Genomic DNA, 18,113 nt, shown 5'->3' with positions numbered 1-18,113 from the left:
AGACAGTGATGGAAAGTCATTTAAAGGGGTACTCCGGCCCTGAGACATCTTATCCCCTATCCAAAAAGATAGGGGATAATATGTCTCACAGCGGGGGTCCCGCCGCTGGGGACCCCCGCAATCTTGTATTCGCCACCCACCTGTTTCAGCTGCACGCCCTGGTGCCAGCTCACAAACAGCCGGGTGGCGACCACGGAGCCGGAGTATCGTGATGTCCCGACTCCGCCCCCCTGTGACGTCACCCCCGCTCTGCAAGTCTATGGGAGGGGGTGTCTATGGGAGTACTCCCCTGGAAAACATTTGTTTTAAATCAACTGGTGCCAGAAAGTTAAACAGACTTGTAAATTACTTCAATTTAAAAATCTTAATAAAAAAATATATATACATATACTGTGTGTGTGTGTGTGTGTGTGTGTGTGTGTGTGTATGTATGTGTGTGTATATATATATATATATATATATATATATATCATATTTATGTATTCATTTATTTATACGTTTGTGTATGTGTATTATAATATTACATTTTTTTTGTGTGGCTTAAGGGTCAAGCAATTTTGCCTTTCTTGCATTAGTAGCTCAATACAATAAGTGAATCCCTTAATCCCTCATTCAAGATCCTTTCTGACACTAGCGCTGGAGTGGTGTTCACACTGATACCCCACAGGCTTAATACCTTCGAAACAGTATGACCTACAAGAATGGAATTAGGCTTTGTACTTCATCACCCTCTGATCAGCAGCTATCAATGAGCGGTCATGGCTGCTGACTGCTATTGAACTTGACATTCAATGACAATGTGAGGAATCCTATTGGGTGATTACCCTCCCTCCAGCATTAGGTTAGAGAATTGGATTGTTGTGTCTGATAAAGGTTGAGGGTACAGGCTCGTGAAATCAGATTATCCACTCTGGATTTATCCCTTTATTTGTTCTGCAGATGATGAATGTAACAAAAGAATACTGCCTGGACATCGTGGATAAATTCGAGCCTTGCCCAGAAAACAAAAAGGAAGGCGTCTTGGGGATTGATGGTATGTAAATACAGACAGTGTATGGGAATGCACCTCCATCAGTTATACATAATACTTGTATGAATTAGGTCCTGTAGGTCGCCAGATGGTGAGTAATTTACTTTCCCAGCATGCATTTCTGTTAGGATTTCTATTTCACAGTCTGCCAATTGCCAACCTTTATATGTTGTAAGATCCTGGAGAGGCTTTCATGGGTTACTTTATGTTGGTTGCCCCATAGTATAAGGATTTATGCCAAAACTGATAAACTGATAATTGACCTATTTTATTAGATAGATTGCATCTCTTTTTACAAATGCTTTATAAAGTCTGCAATACATAGTGCTCCATCTCTTTCGTATTGTTGTAGGTGGGAAGGGATTTATATATTTGTACTTTTTAAAGTCGGTGTACTTCCTTGACCACATTATGTTTTATCTCTGCCTATTACTTCTGACACATAACTCTATAGGTCGGGTATAATATTACAGGGTTCAAATAAACCCTTTATGATTGATTAAAGACCATGACAGCATTGCATTTTGCCTCTCCTCTTTGATGTATACAAACATGCTTTTTTTCATGAAAAGTTGTGTTTTAATATGACGTCATAGCGCTTGTAGATTTTATCCGTCTGGCAAGAATGCTGGAGTCAGTAAAAAGTTTTTAAAAAAAATACAGAAATGTCTACAAATATTAAAAACAGTACCCCCACTTTCCTATTTCACATAAAAACGAAATTAAAGGGGTACTGCAGTGAACAGGATAGGGGATAGGGGAGGGTGGGGGGGCATTGGTCAGGTGGTTCTGACTGTTGAGACACCCCACGATCTTCTGAACGGGCCCAGCTCTCTGAGAGGAGTGCGTGCTGGAATCGGCCCTCGCTCCAGTCAGGCTCTTTGGGAGCGCCAAAGAGACCGGAGTGCTGTACTCGATCATCTTTGGAACTCCCATAGAAATGAATGGAGCATGTGCTCTCTGACACTTATTCCCTATCTTTTGAAGGGGTACTCTGCCCCTAGACATCATATGCCCTATCCAAAGGATAGGGGATAAGATGTCTGATCGCTGGGCTTCCGCCGCTGGGAACCCCCGCGATTTCTCCTGCAGCACCCTGTGTCATCTGCTGTACGGAGCGAAGTTCGCTCCTTGCCTGATGACGGGTGATACAGGGGCTGGAGTATCTTGATGTCACGGCCCCGCCCCCTTGTGACATTATGGCCCACCCATCAATGCAAGTCTATCGAAGGGGGTGTGGCGACCATCACACCCACTCCCATAGACTTGTATTGAGGGGGCGGGACCGTGAAGTCATGATACTCTGGCCCCTGTACCACCAATCATCGGGCACGGAGCGAACTTCGCTCCGTACAGCAGATGACACAGGGTGCTGCAAGAGAGAACACGGGGGTTCCCAATGGCAGGACCCCCGCAATCAGCCATCTTATCCCCTATCCTTTGGATAGGGGGGGATAAGATCTGTGGGTGTCGAGTACCCCTTTAACAAAGTTATTTATTTCACATTGTGAATACCTTAAAAATAATTATCCCCATTGCCTTTATCTCAAAGGTATAGAAAGTAATCAACAAATGAAATATGGCATTCCCATTCACACCTCTAAATTTCCCCGTGCGACATTCTGCAAGCGGAATTCAGAAGTGTGAATGGGAGTGCGGAATCCCATAGAAATCTATGGGCTTTAATTTGAGGCGGAATTCCGCAAGCGGCAATTCTTCTGTGTGAATAGACACTTACACATGTCCATCTACAGAAAAGTAAAACAAGTAATGGATTCCTGAATATGGTAACACAAAGCAAATTGAAAAAATATATATTTTTAGAAGTAGTAAAAATGAAATAAAATCTATGTAAATTTGATTTTGCTGTAATTGCACTAACCCATAAAATAAAATAAGCCTGTCATTTATACTACACAGTGAATTTACTTAAAATGAAACACGCGAAAGTTGTCGTTTTGCAATAGGAATAAGATGCTGATCAGTGAGGATCTGATCACTGGAACCCCAAGGATTCTGAGAACAGGGGTACAATAGTCCCTGGAATACACAGAGCACAGCACTCCTGTTCAGCCACTGATCCATTCATTTTATATGGGACTGCCTAATATTTCTGAGTTTAGCAGCCCCATAGGGAAGGAATAAAGATGGTTGTACGGTGTGCTCTGCTCATTCAGGGGACAACTATGTTCCCATTCTTAGGATCAGTGGTATGGGTAGGGGATAACAAGCTGAGTTGGGATACCCCTTAAAGTTATATTTAAAAAAAAATAAAAAATAAAAAAAATGCAGAGATAAAACAAATGACAAATGGCCTTGAATAAAATGTTCTTTTTTGGGAAAGAGTTAAAGGGCTATTCCAGGCCAAAACTTTTTTTTTATATATCAACTGGCTCCGGAAAGTTAAACAGATTTGTAAATTACTTCTATTAAAAAATCTTAATCCTTCCAATAGTTATTAGCTTTTGAAGTTGAGTTGCTCATTGATGACTCACGTCCCAGGAGCTGTGCAGTTCCTATGGGGATATTCTCCCATCATGCACAGCTCCCGGGACGTGACATCATCATTGAGCAGTTAGACAGAAAACTTCAGAAGCTAATAACTATTGGAAGGATTAAGATTTTTTAATAGAAGTAATTTACAAATCTGTTTAACTTTCCGGAGCCAGTTGATATATATAAAAAAAGGTTTTGCATGGAATACCCCTTTAAGATATTAAGATCTTGTAGAGCTACTAAAGTTTCATGGGGAGATTTTTCAAAACCTGTCCAGAGGAAAAGTTGCTCAGTTGCTCATAGCAACCAATCAGATTGCTTCTTTCTTTTTCGAAAAGGCCTCTGAAAAATGAAAGAAGCAATCTGATTGGTTGCCAAGAGCAACTTTTCCTCTGGACAAGTTTTGATTGTGTGTTTACTATTTACCGCCTCCATAACGTGATTCACTACAAGCATTTTGGGTGACATTGCTAATCCTTCATGGAATCCAGACTGATGATGATGATGATGATGATGATGATGATGGGATGCCAACATCAAAGTCTCATTTATAATATGGGACATTTGCAATTTCAAAGACTTTGGATGTTTATGGGAGCTTAAGATCTTTTTTTGTAATGTATTGATAATCCTATAATTGGTCGGAGTTAATCCGACAGAATAGCTAATCCAGTGATTGAATTACATCTTTAGAATGAAATCTTAACAACCTAAACCTGGTAATAACAGATACAAATTATATAATAAATCCGACTGTATAACAGTATATATACTGTAGTCCCTATATTTAATATAATTTGGTTAATCAGTATGTTAGCCACAAAGGTAAACCATACCTGTGTAAAATATTGTACAGGAGAAATACAAATGCAATACCAGTCTGCAAACAAGCAAATTGTATACAAGGCACCCATCAAATTAGGAGAAATCAGCAGTCAACGCCAATGTCTTAATAAAATTGACCAAAAGACCCCCATGAAGATCCCATCCTATAAGAACATGGCAACCAAAGCAGAGTCCTACAATCCAAAATGTATAAGGCAAAGAACACATTAGCATAACTGGGAGGTTTCAAGATTCCAAAAGACAAAGGACCTTATTTTCATAATTTTGTGGGGCCTCTTATTTATGCCAGTCTACTCCAACCTGTGGCATCGTAGCTGTTGCAGAACTACAACCCCTGGAAAGCCACAGGTTGGAGAACACTGACATAAAGAAACACAATAATTTATACATGTGGTGAGCAGGAAGAAGAGCAATGGTGACTGGGGTGTTGGGATGATAGTGTAGGGCCTATTGGTGTTAACCCTTAAATGTCGTGACGCCAGGGTGAAGTTTTCTCAATGTAGTAATCCTACCGCCAACCATCCCACAAACGGCAGGGAGAAATAACGGAATGTCCACAGCAGATTTTATAAAGTAAACTTGAAGTAACTTTACTGTATATTTTATGCAACGGCATGGAACATAAGTCTTTGAGAGAGAGAGAACCGTGGTACAGGTTCCTCACAGGTTTGCTGGGACTCTGGGATCAATGAGCTTTGATTGCTAGCCACTGTGCTACTATTTTTAGGAGATTTGAGTTTCTAGTAGACACACAGGATTCAGTAGTTTGAGCTTTGAGTAACTCACGTTTAGTGGCTGCGGATTCCTAGGCTTTGGGCCTAGCTTGAATTGATGCTGATGAGATGATGAGATGAGCTTCTCTGATAATCCGGAACGAAGAGAGAATTTAGTGGCTGCAGCCCCTTCTATATTAAGGGGCTGGGACAAAGCTCATTGGTCATCAGAACCTATCAGTTCTGATCCAGTGAACTCTGGGTATCACATGACCCAAAGGTCCTTAAACCAGAATACAATTTAAAAGAGAACTCCAGACCATAAAAATTGTCCCCCATAGTGCCGGCAGTAAAAAAATAAAGATGTACATGCCTTATTCCGCTCCCCCGGGGCCTCCGGTAACCGTCTCCGGTCTCCGCCGCAATCCACTTCCTGGTTGCCGGTGGTCGGATGAATCAGCAGTCCGACTCGACCGGCGATAGGCTGAGTGGCAGTGTGAAAATGCTTCAGGACACAAAATTCTTCACTACACCGGCACCTGCGGCCGGGTCTGAAAACGTCACACTGCCGCTCAGCCTATCGCCGGCCGAGTCGGACTGCGCTGCGGCTGGTGATTGGCTGATTCATCCGACCACCGGCAACCAGGAAGTGGATTGCGGCGGAGACCGGAGCCGGTTACCGGAGGCCCCGGGGAGCGGAGGAAGGCATGTACATCTTTATTTTTTTACTGCCGGCACCAGGGGGGACAATTTTTATGGTCTGGAGTTCTCCTTTAATTAAAGGCACGTGACCCCTAAGGTCCTATACAGAGGTATTCCTATATAACATATTAAATATATATATTTATACATTAAATACCATTTATATGAGGGGACTAGGTGTTAGTCCTACAGGAGAGCCCTAATGACATGGAGGGACCCCCAAAATTATGAAAATAGGGTTGTTTGTTTTGGTGGCCCTGAGACCTCCCTGTTGTTCCTAATTTGTCCTTTGCATTATGTACCCCGGAATGTATGTCTCTACCCTTAGGCCCTGTCAGGTTGAGACCCTCAGTGACCTGGGGGCTCCCCTGCAGGGTCTCCCCTTGTTTACAGAATGTTGTGTATACTGCTTTAATGTATAGACAGGATCCTAATGTATAGTTAGAGCAGAGGACCTGTGAGAGGTTGTCTCAAGGACCTATAAGTCTGTCACATGTTAGGTTATGCAGTCACATGATTTGTTGTCACACATTCTCCCAGAGAGCACCAGCTTAACTTATGACCCGCAGCTTGACCAATGGGCTTTAGTCCAGCCCCCCACTATATAAAGGGGTGTCCATTTCAATTTCTCTCCGATTCCATCTGCTACTGAGCACAGCAAACACCAGAGATCTCAGTGCTAGTGATCAGCTACCTGGAAGGCCACAAAGCTACAGTCATTCCAGTAAGTAAAAAGTCTATGTCTGCTGTCACTGCAAATAGTCAAGCCTCAAGATAATTGTCTCAAGTCTATTACAAGTATAATTGGTCCCAGCAAGCTGCAAGGTCTTCTGAGTTCCTGGCCACCTCTTTGGGAATCGGGCCTAGCTGTGAAGATAATTCCATCTGTCTTAAACTCAGTAAAGCCTCAGTTAAACCATAACTGGTTGTGGACTCTCCTTTCCTTAACTAGCCATTGGAATAGCGGAGATATACCGTCCGTGTGGTTCCGGTACCAAAAAGCCACTCTGACGTCATGAACACTAGGGGTTAACAACATCTTACCCCAGGGGTTATACCATCTGGCCCCACCACCTACATCGCTACACCTGTGGTCCAGCCATACACCGGTGGTCCACCACATTTGTGTTTCTCCTATACCATCACTTTTATATTGTATTTGTATAGTTTCTGCTAAGAGAAAGCAGTAGTTAATGCCAATGTCGCAATAAAACCGACCGGCCCCCCATGAAGATCCTGTCCTATAAGAACATGGCAATCAAAGTAGATACATACAATCTGGGGTACATAAGGCAAAGAACAAATCAGACATTACAGGGAGGTCTTAGGACCCCCAAAGACAAAGGAACCTATTTCCATAATTTGGTAGGTCCTCTAAGTGATCCTCTCTACAAAGTTATCAATTTTGTCTGGATTGTTTCTTTGTCAGTGATCTCCAACCTGCAGAACTACAACCTTTGGAAAGCCACAGGTTGAATAACACATTTTTTAAGCATATATTGACCAAATTTGCAGAGAATGTGTTTTTCATCCCCAATAGAATGAGCAGAGGTATTTAGTTGGTCCAGAGCTGACAATATAGTAGCGAAGGGGAAAAGGTTAATAACACAGGAAAATCTGTTTTATCTTCCGATTGCCAATATAGACATTTTTTTACAGAATAATAACTCTTGTGTCGTTGTACTATGTGACATGACAAGGATATTGACTGGTGAAGAGCAAGGTTATAGAATTATCGGAGGGAATGCATTTCTAAAGGGAATTCATCACATTGTCATCCGTGAAAAGTTTATCCATAAATCATTGGGAGGATCCATTTGGAATTGAGATCATGTCTTTGACAGATATTGAACTGCATAAATGGTTGTGATTTATACCAACAGGTTTCACCAACTACATGCGCAGCCCAGCAGGAGATATCTTCAATCCGGAACATTATCAAGTGAATCAAGACATGACCTTACCGCTCAGCAACTATTTCATTGCGTCATCTCATAACACCTACCTGATGGGTGACCAGCTCATGTCTCAGTCCCGTGTGGATATGTATGCATGGGTCCTACAGGCTGGATGCCGCTGTGTAGAAGGTAAGCAGCTTCAGAAACATTATTCATGGCAGTCTCATGTATGTGCTCTGCTTTCCTCACATTGCTGGAAGTCATTTTTTTTATTTTGCTCAAGTTTTTTAGAATTTATATACCGTATTTTTCACCCTATAGGACGCACCGGCATATAAGACGCACCCTATTTTAAAGGTCCAAAATCTAGAAAAAAAAGATTCGTAACACAACAGTGGTCTTCCACCTGCGGACCTCCAGTTGTTGCAAAACTACAACTCCCAGCATGCCCGGACAGCCAACGGCTGTCCGGGCATGCTGGGAGTTGTAGTTTTGCAACAGCTTGAGGTCCGCAGGTTGAAGACCACTGGTATAGGAGGTAATACTCACGTGTGCCCGCCGCTCCGGACCCGTCACTGCTGCCCTGGATGTTGCTCAATCGCTGTCCCCGTTGTGTCCCCGACGCTCTGGACGTCTTCTTCCACACTCTCCGTCGCCGTCATCACGTCGCTACGCACGCCGCTCCTATTGGATGACGGCACGACGTGCGCAACGACGTGATGACATCGATGGAGTGCGCCGGCCATGCAGCGGATCCCGGCACGGAGCAGACACCAAGGAGGCAGGTAAGGTCCCTCCCGGTGTCCTGTAAGCTGTTCGGGATGCCGCAATTTCACCGCGGCGGTCCCGAACAGCCCAACTGAGCAGCCGGATTAGTGTTATTTTTGCTTCAGACGCGGCGGTCAGCTTTGATCGCTGCGTCTGAAGGGTTAATACAGGGCATCACCGCGATCGGTGATGTCCTGTATTAGCCCCGGGTCCCGGCCGTTGATGGCCGCAGGTATTCGCCGTATAAGATGCACCAACTTCCCCCCCAGTTTTGGGGAAGAAAAAGTGCGTTTTATACGTCGAAAAATACGGTAATCCTTAGAAGTGGTTCAATGCATAAATGTCACAGAAAAATAAAACAAAAATGACAATGACCTTTACCATGGAGGGAACCATTGCCCAGATTTATCAAACTGTGTGAGAGAAAAAGGGGATGGATTTTCCCACAGCGACCAATCACAGCTCAGATAACAAGCTGTGGTAAAGTGAAAGCTGAGCTGTGATTGGTTGCTGTAGGAAAATCCCTCCACTTTTTCTCACACACAGTTTGATAAATCTAGGCCTATAACTCTAACTCATTGTCAAAGCACTGCTGGTCCCTCCTTTAATAATTTATAAATTGAATGTATTAAAAAAGGAAAACGGTCAGCCTGTTCCCCACACTAAACCCAATACACTGGGTGATAGCGTGGGTGAACAGGAGTCCAATGAGGGGGTCACTGACTAAAATGCTTACCTAAGGTCGGGAGATATGTCCCTCTGAAGATCCGTTGCTATAGTCTGTGAATTGTGCACTGGAGGCGGGCCACGCCGGCTCAATTTCCATATTTATTGCCTGCGACTCCACGTCCTTGTGACATGGAGTTGCTGCTCACTTGAGCGCTTAGTCGGTGCATGTGTACATGTAACCATCGACTCAATGTCACTAGGATGTGGAGTCGCACACAATAAATATGGAAATAGAGCTGGTGGGGCCCACCTACAGTGCACGATTCACAAAATATAGCAGTGGAGCTTCGGTGGGACACATCTCCGGACATAAGGTATGTATTGTAGTCAGTGACTCCTCATCGGACTCCTGTTCACCCACACTATATAACCTAGTGTTTAGTGTGGGTGAACAGGCTGACCGTTTTTCTCAAACACAGTTTTCACCATCTTGCTAATATAGAGGAAATTGTCATGCAAGTACCAATCTATTTGTTTACGTCTAAAGTTTGACGTCTCAAAAAGGGTAGAGGATATTTTTTTTTTCAAATTTTTTACATTTTTTTTCAAATGCTTCCAGGTGCCACTTAAGTCTAAGTTCACATGTGACATATTTGCTGCATGTTTTAAGGATGGAATTATATCTTATGCATCAAAGCCACAGTATTTACAGTAGCAGCAAAGTGGATAAGATATATAATATATATATATATATATATATATATATATATATATATATATATATTTTTTTGGTGTATAGTCCTTGTAGCATAGACAATCCTACCACCACGATACAATGGAATTTAACTCCGAGAGACCATGATAGGAGTAGATAAGATTTAAAAAACGTCATCCCAGATCTGCATACGAACTCTATGGAAGTCAAGTAGAAGAAAAATGACAAGGTTTCCTGGAAAAAAAAGGCATCTTCAACATGCTGCAATTTTGGAAAACTGCTCCTTAGCCTAAAAGCTTCATATGGGTCTGGCGTTTCTCTAGCTAACCTCTAACTACAGCGGTTTTAGTCCCAAAAAAAAAAACACCATAAAAAGGGTATGTCAGCTAAGTGTATTCCCAGCCTTACAGGGGTACTCCGCTGCCACAGCGTTCGGAACATTTTGTTCCGAACGAGTGGGCGGCGAAGGTTGTGACATCACGGCCATGTTTCTCGTGATGTCACACCATGCCCCTTCAATGCAAGTCTGAGAGGGAGTGTGTCGATCGCCTATCCTCCCATAGACATGCATTGAGGGGGCGTGGTGTGATGTCACAAGGGGCGTGACCATGAAGTAATGACCCCCGCAGCCCGCACCAAGCATCTAAACGAACGCCGGATGCTGCACAGAGATCGCGGGGGTCTCAGCTGCAGAACCCCCACCATTACACATCTTAACCCCTCTCCTTTGGATAGGGGATAATATGTCTATGGGCGGAGTACCCTTTTTGCATCAGTAAACGTGCGTGTTTTTGCTGCGGATTTGTTGCTGCAGATTTTGCTGCCCATTGATTTCAATGGGCAGCAAAATTTGCTGAAGCAAATCTGCAGCAGAAAATATGCACGTGTGAACTGACCCAAAAGGAGATTGTTTGTTTGCTTTGGACATTACCTGCTACTTCTGTTACAGGGAACCTTTGATCACTTTCATGTTTCATGTGAAATGATAAGTAAATGTCATTGGGGCGTTCCCCTGTAGCTTTTCCCTGCCCCCACCATCTATGAGGAATTCTCCATGTTTGGATAGAAGGAGGGATACATCAATTAAGGCGGGTGGGGCAGGGAGAAGCCATTGGGACCACCCCAATGACTTGTGGTTCAGGCAGTATGAAAGTAATGACAGGTTTCCAAACAAGACAACATCTTTAAAGCGGTACTCTGGTGGAAAACTTCTTTTTAATCAACTGGTGCCAGAAAGTTTAACAGATTTTTAAATTACTTCAATTAAAAATCTTAATCCTTCCAGTACTTATCAGCTGCTGTAGGCAACACAGGAATTTATTTTCTGTCTGAACACAGTGCTCTCTGCTGACACCTCTGTCCATGTCAGGAATTGTCCAGAGCAGGAGCAAATCCCCATAGCAAACCTGTCCTGCTCTGGACAATTCCGGACATGGACAGAGGTGTCAGCAGAGAGCACAGAAAATAGAGAGAGACAGAAAATAGAGAAGCAGAGATACAGAAAATAAATTTAAAAAAGAAAAGAACTTCCTGTGGAGCATACAGCAGCTGAGAAGTACTGGAAGGATTACGTAAAATAGAAGTAAATAACAAGTCTGTTTAACTTTCTGCCACCAGTTGATAAAAAAACATTTTTTATTATTCTACCGGAGTACCCCTTTATGCCTACTAGGCTAACCTAATGCTGAAAAAAATCTAATGTGCCACATTTGTGACCCTCGCATTGGCTGAAGATAAAACCTTCACTGCAACCTGAAAAGTCAACTTTTGAAGTTTCCCTCAATTCTAACAATAGCCCCTTTTTAATGTCTTTTGAAATCTAAGTGTTCCTGCAATATCTTGATGGAATAGGGGAAGATCAAATAAGTACAATAAGAAAGACAGATCTTTGTTTTCCGCTCTCTGGATGAGCTGGGATGACAATAAATGAATGTTTCCATAAATTGAAGCCCCGTATACAAAGTGTTTGTTTCCAGGTGACCTGCACATTTCATCTTTCCCCAGGAAAGTGATAAAAGACTGAAGCAGTAAAGTGGTGTCGTCTTAAATACATTCAGAGTAAATCAAGTTTTCTTAAGAAAAATAGCCTTCCTTGTAGCTTAGCAAATGTTGCTTTAGCAGATCTGCAGATAGTCCCTGCGCCGCTCTCATTTCGGAACACTTTGGCATTGCAAAGATGAGACTATTTATCTACTGCTAAGGAAAGTAGTAATCGGAGTTTCTGTTCTTCCTAGGAAACTGAAATTATTTTAAGCAACAATTTTTTTGGTATGAAAGTATAATTCAGGGATTTTATAATGGCCAATCAAATATTAATGTAGGATTTACTTTAATGACGTAATAAAGTTACGCAGGCTGGCGTATAGTTTTCTTCTATTTATATAGAGACAATAGCATTTGTATGAAGTTGTCACCATTCGTCTTGTAGTTGTCGGCTTTGTAAATGCTAAATTTAAAAGGGTCATCAGCACAGGCTTCTAAATCGGCATCTGAACCCCTCTGATTTCTGTTAAAGCAGTGTAATACTCTACCTCCCTTGTGGGGGCACTGTAGACCAATATAATTATCTCAACCAAGACCAATCTATGTGCCTGGAATGAGTCGTAAGAATAATGCCCTTTTTATAAGAATTGTTGGATTAAAATAAATCAAAAACCAAAGCGTGACTACAGATCAACATAAACTTTATTGATACATTAAAATACAGAGGTCAAAGACCAGTATGTCAGGAAACATATAAAAAAACATATTAAACACACAGTAAGAGACTGCACAGAAATGGCACTATACATCAAGATACATGGCCCAAAGGTATAGAAGGGATCAAAAGATTACTGTACTACAAGACTCCCTCAAGTGAGTGAGACATAGCCATTATCATTAGCCTAAAAATAACACTTAAATACATTACCAAGTGGTGGATAAAGTGATGGATGAGGAGTGCCACTACCCAACGTTTCGCCACCTGTAGGCTTCTTCCGGGGCGTCGTTGACGCCCCAGAAGAAGCCTACTGGTGGCAAAACGTTGGGTAACGACGCCCCGGAAGAAGCCTACTGGTGGCGAAACGTTGGGTAACGACGCCCCGGAAGAAGTCTACTGGTGGCGAAACGTTGGGTAGTGGCACTTCTCCTCCATCACTTTATCCACCACTTGGTAATGTATTGAAGTGTTATTTTTAGGCTAATGATAATGGCTATGTCTCGCTCACTTGAGGGAGTCTTGTAGTACAGTAATCTTTTGATCCCTTATATACCTTTGGGCCATGTATCTTGATGTATAGTGACATTTCTGTGCAGTCTCTTACTGTGTGTTTAATATGTGTTTTTATATGTTTCCTGATGTACTGGTCTTTGACCTTTACCTCTGTATTTTTTAAACAGTATGTATCAATAAAGTTTATGTTGATCTGTAGTCACGCTTTGTTTTTGATTTATTCTAATTTTCCCTAGCGTGGGATCTTTACTGTATTTGGGAATTTCTGTGGTATTTATTAAGAATTGTTGGATATAGTTTTTATTGTAAATACGGAGCTGGTGATGCATTTGATGGTCACAAATAGAGATGAGCGAACTTACAGTAAATTTGATTCGTCACGAACTTCTCGGCTCGGCAGTTGATGTCTTTTCCTGCATAAATTAGTTCAGCTTTCAGGTGCTCCAGTGGGCTGGAAAAGGTGGATACAGTCCAAGGAGACTCTTTCCTAGGACTGTATCCACCTTTTCCAGCCCACCGGAGCACCTGAAAGCTGAACTAATCTATGCAGGAAAAGTCATCAACTGCTGAGCCGAGAAGTTCGTGACTAGAGATGAGCAAACTTGCAGTAAATTCGATTTGTCACAAACTTCTCGGCTCGGCAGTTGCTGACTTATCCTGCATTAATTAGTTCAGCTTTCAGGTGCTCCGGTGGGCTGGAAAAGGTGGATACAGTCCTAGGAAAGAGTCTCCTTGGACTGTATCCACCTTTTCCAGCGCACGGGAGCACCTGAAAGCTGAACTCATTTATGCAGGAAAAGACATCAACTGCCGAGCCGAGAAGTTCGTGACGAATCGAATTTACTGTAAGTTCGCTCATCTCTAGTCACAAAGCATTTTGTTTTACATGATTTGCTCAAGGTCCTGTTGTGTTCTCTTTATTACTGTGCATTATGTTTCTCAGTCACCAGAAACAGTGTTTTCAATGGAAATATCTCAAAAATTGTCTTTCTTTTTTTTTTTTTCTCCTCCCGTTTGTAAGTTGACTGCTGGGATGGACCAGATGGAGAGCCAATAGTTCACCATGGATACACCTTGACTTCTAAAATATTGTTCAAGGATGTCATTGAAACTATTAACAAATATGCATTCAGCAAAAATGAGTAAGTATAGTGCACATTGATTTTTCCTAACAGTTATCTGATTTATAATACTGTTGGTTTGGAAAACCTTTTTATTTGGCAGCTCAGAAGTTTTTCGGGTGCTGTATGGGTTTTATGTGAGGCGTATCCGTCACTTCCCTGATAGACCTGACAAGGCAGATGGACTTTGCTTTGTATTCGATATTTAAAAATAAAAAAGCTTATGCCTTTAACGTTGACTACTGTAAAATAGACATCAGTGCTAGATTACTCATTATGTCTTAGTATTTTTCTTCAAGACTAGGATGCAACTACCAGACAGTGAAGATCATGAGAGTTAAAGAAGCACTCTTTTTTTTTTTTTTTTTCTGTGTGTGTATAGTGCAGCATATGCTATTATTAGAGAATCATTGAGGTTCTTGTGTATGCCTTGTGCTTACTTATTTTAGCTAATGTGGCAGGCATAAAATTGGCTCCATGTTGGTTTGCAATTCCATTACTGAAGTGATTCTGAAATGCTGCCTACATTTTCCATGAATCCTCTGGCTTAGGGTGTGGCGTTTGTTCACTGCACCTGGTCATCTTATCAGGTTGCTGCTGTTGGAGGTCACCCATGTGAACTCATTAAAGGGGTACTCCACTGCCCTAGTGTTCGGAACATTTTGTACTGATCACTGGATACAGGCTGAGGGGGTCTTTACCTCACTGCCACACCCTTGTGATGTCAAGATACGCTCCTCAATGCAAGTTTATGGGAGGGGGCGTGGCAGCCAACACGCCCCCTCCCAAAGACTTGCATTGAGGGGCATGACATGACGCAATGAGGGGTGTGGTTGTGATGATACGACCTCCGCAGCCCTCACCCAGCATTCAGAACAAAATATTCCAAATGCTGGGGCAGTGGAGTACTCTTTTAAACTTGGGTTGTGGCTCCTAAACATGGGGAGGAATTTATGATTGTATGCAATCTACATTTTTCCCTCTAAATTTGTTGCAGTTATTTTTTTGCAACTTTTTAAGTAGAGCATTTTCTCAGGAGTATGTAGGCTCCATGTAACTAGGACATGAGGAACGATGAGGAGGAACTGCACCTGTACTTGTGTGCATGGGCTCTAAAGTCATTAGGAGATGAGAGTGAGTATTTATTTATATGTAGAAGGTGGGCAGCATATGGGATCATGGAGAAAGGAGGCAGGGAAGCTCAGAAAGCTGGCTCTCACCTCCATTGCACAAAGGGACATCTTTTCATCCTAGCAATGGAACCTGTCTATTGGGTTTAGTCAGGGTTCAAGTCCTGGGGAAAAAAAGTGCAGGTGTGAGGTGGTTTTTTGCGCCATCGTAGATCCATGCGTCCGCTCCTCCCCAGGCTCTCCGAACATTTCCGAAGCTAGAGCTAGAGCTGGGGCAAGGGGAGCAAGGAGGTACACGCCCCCTCCCTGAGCTCGGCTGGACGCAGATCTCTACGGCACGCCCCCTCCCTGAGGACATAGATCGCCATGGCAGGTCCCCTCCCTCATCTCCCCGAGCTGAGGACGTAGAGCAGTGCTCCCAATGAGCTCTATGTGTAAAGGGGGACATACTGTACGGGCTCTTTAGCCCATGCAGTATGTCCTCCTTTAGCCTGTACAGTTTGTCCCCCTTTAGCCCGTGCAGTATGTCCCCCTTTAGCCCGTGCAGTATGTCCCCCTTTAGCCCGTGCAGTATGTCCCCCTTTAACCCGTGCAGTATGTCCTCCTTTAGCCTGTACAGTTTGTCCCCCTTTAGCCCGTGCAGTATGTCCCCCTTTACACACAGAGCTCATTGGGAGCACTGCTCTACATCCTCAGCTTGGGGAGATGAGGGAGGGGACCTGCCGTAGAGATCTATGTCCTCAGGGAGGGGGCGTGCCGTGGAGATCTGCGTCCAGCCGAGCTCAGAGAGGGGAGATGAGGGAGGGGGCGTGAACCTCCTCCCTCCCCTTGCTCTGCCCTCCCCCAGTTCTAGCTTTGGGAATGTTCGGAGAGCTGGGGGAGGAGCGGACGCATGGATCTATGGGGGTGCAAAAAACCACCTCACACAGGAACTTGCCCAAGATATCCATTCAAGGGCTTGTCCTGCAGGGAATGGTGTTCCTCCTGTGAAAAAGGTGCAGAAACTCAGTTCCCACAAATTCCTGCAGGACTTGACCCCTGGGTTTAGTGCATGTGAATATGCAGTTGCCCTTTCAAGGGTGCATTCACACATATAGTATCCGCTGCGAATCTGAAGTTGTAAAATCTGCAATTGTGGATCTGCCACTATGGATTTTACAAGGCAATTCTTATGTTTGTTTGCCTTGTAAAAACTGCAACTAAGGATTTTCCAACTGCGAATGTGGTGTGTGTGAATATATCCTAATAGTAAATAAATCTGCTTTATGCCCTGATTAGAGATGAGCGAACTTACAGTAAATTTGATTCGTCACGAACTTCTCGGCTCGGCAGTTGATGACTTTTCCTACGTAAATTAGTTCAGCCTTCAGGTGCTCCGGTGGTCTGGAAAAGGTGGATACATTCCTAGGGAAGAGTCTCCTAGGACTGTATCTACCTTTTCCAGCCCACCGGAGCACCGGAAAGCTGAACTAATATATGCAGGAAAAGTCATCAACTGCCGAGCCGAGAAGTTTGTGACGAATCGAATTTACTGTAAGTTCGCTCATCTCTAGCCCTGATCAATCTCAACTCAGTTTTCCAGTCTTTTCTGTAGTTCTGAAGTGCAGAATGAACACTAGTAGTAAAAAAAACTCTGGTATATTGACTTGAAGAAGGATATGCAAATAAAAAAAATAATAATAATTTTTTTTTTCATTTTTATCCATACATCCTGCATCTCATAATGTAACTTAAGAAGGCTTCCAAAAAATTGTCTTGCATTTTACAATCTTGCATTTTACATTTCTCAGGTTTTTAGTTTAGCTTTTTGTATTTCTTTTTACTTTGACCAACTCTGTTCTCTAAGCCATGTGACCCGCCGGGCTGAGATTATATGTGAGCTTTGGGTCTTTTGACCTTCCTATTCATACAGCAGTGATGCAGGTTGTAGACAGCTATTAGTTTGTAAACAAGTGTCTTGTATTCTGTAATTATCCGTCCTGCATGCCAAGGATTTATCAGACTGGCATGGGCGCTGGCACAATACGATGTCAGACATAATAGGTTCATAAATTGCTGAATTGTTAGGATTATTTTGTTTCTCCTAAAGAGGACCTGTCAGAGGGTCTATTCCATTTTGCCCCATCAATTACTAACTAGACTTGGTGCATCCAGGCATGCTCAGTAAAGAGGGGTGAATGATTAATTTTAAAGAAACCCTAATTGGCCCATAGGGCCATAAAACACCCACTTTTCAACGTATTACCCAATAAAACAAATGTTATTATTCCAGAATAGAAACAAAATACTAACTGTGCACAGTAAAAACATATTAAAAATTAAAAACATTGTAAGGCCCACTAGTGTCTATAGAGTCTATCACTTAAATAAGTGAGCAATAGAAGGGACAAAATATGCTAAAATGTGTAATCTGGGTATGATGTCACAATATTCGGACCTGTCCCTCACTGCTAGAAGTAATTGGTAGCTGCAGTCTACCTATTAACTGTTAGTGTGCATCAGCATTTAAAACACATAGAACATGCGCCACCAACATGTTATATATTGGTATATATGTGTGTGTGTGTGGGGCGAAGCCACGGGATGTCTCGGGGTGCGAGGGTGAATTGTATGGGGCAGATGTTGTAGCCCAGGGGCAAGGTGTTATTAACCCGTGGTTTTCCCGGTAACCACCCGAACGGTAGTACCACTATCCCAATGTTAGGCAGGGCAATAATAGTCCAAGACCAGGTAAGGGTTAACGGTAGCTTTACTGAGATAGACAGATGGAAATAGTCTTTACAGCTAGGCCAGGATCCCCGAGAGGTGGCC

The 18,113-nt window shown here is 42.9% G+C and overlaps 1 protein-coding gene across 4 annotated transcripts in view; it reads left to right on the top strand.

The window, feature by feature from the left end:
- Positions 1-18,113, top strand: part of PLCH2 (phospholipase C eta 2) — a 768,337-nt gene that overhangs the window by 617,958 nt on the left and 132,266 nt on the right. For all 4 annotated transcript variants that reach the window (XM_056543367.1, XM_056543369.1, XM_056543368.1 and 1 more), the window contains 3 exons: positions 940-1,033; positions 7,671-7,874; positions 14,073-14,193. In XM_056543367.1, coding sequence (XP_056399342.1) covers positions 940-1,033; positions 7,671-7,874; positions 14,073-14,193 — 419 coding nt within the window. The remainder of the gene's footprint in view (positions 1-939; positions 1,034-7,670; positions 7,875-14,072; positions 14,194-18,113) is intronic.

The sequence above is a fragment of the Hyla sarda genome, chromosome 10, assembly GCF_029499605.1.
Source record: "Hyla sarda isolate aHylSar1 chromosome 10, aHylSar1.hap1, whole genome shotgun sequence".
NCBI classification, from domain to species: Eukaryota; Metazoa; Chordata; class Amphibia; order Anura; family Hylidae; genus Hyla; species Hyla sarda.
The sequence above is the reverse complement of the archived record's forward strand: the minus strand, read 5'-3'. Positions and strand labels throughout refer to the sequence as shown.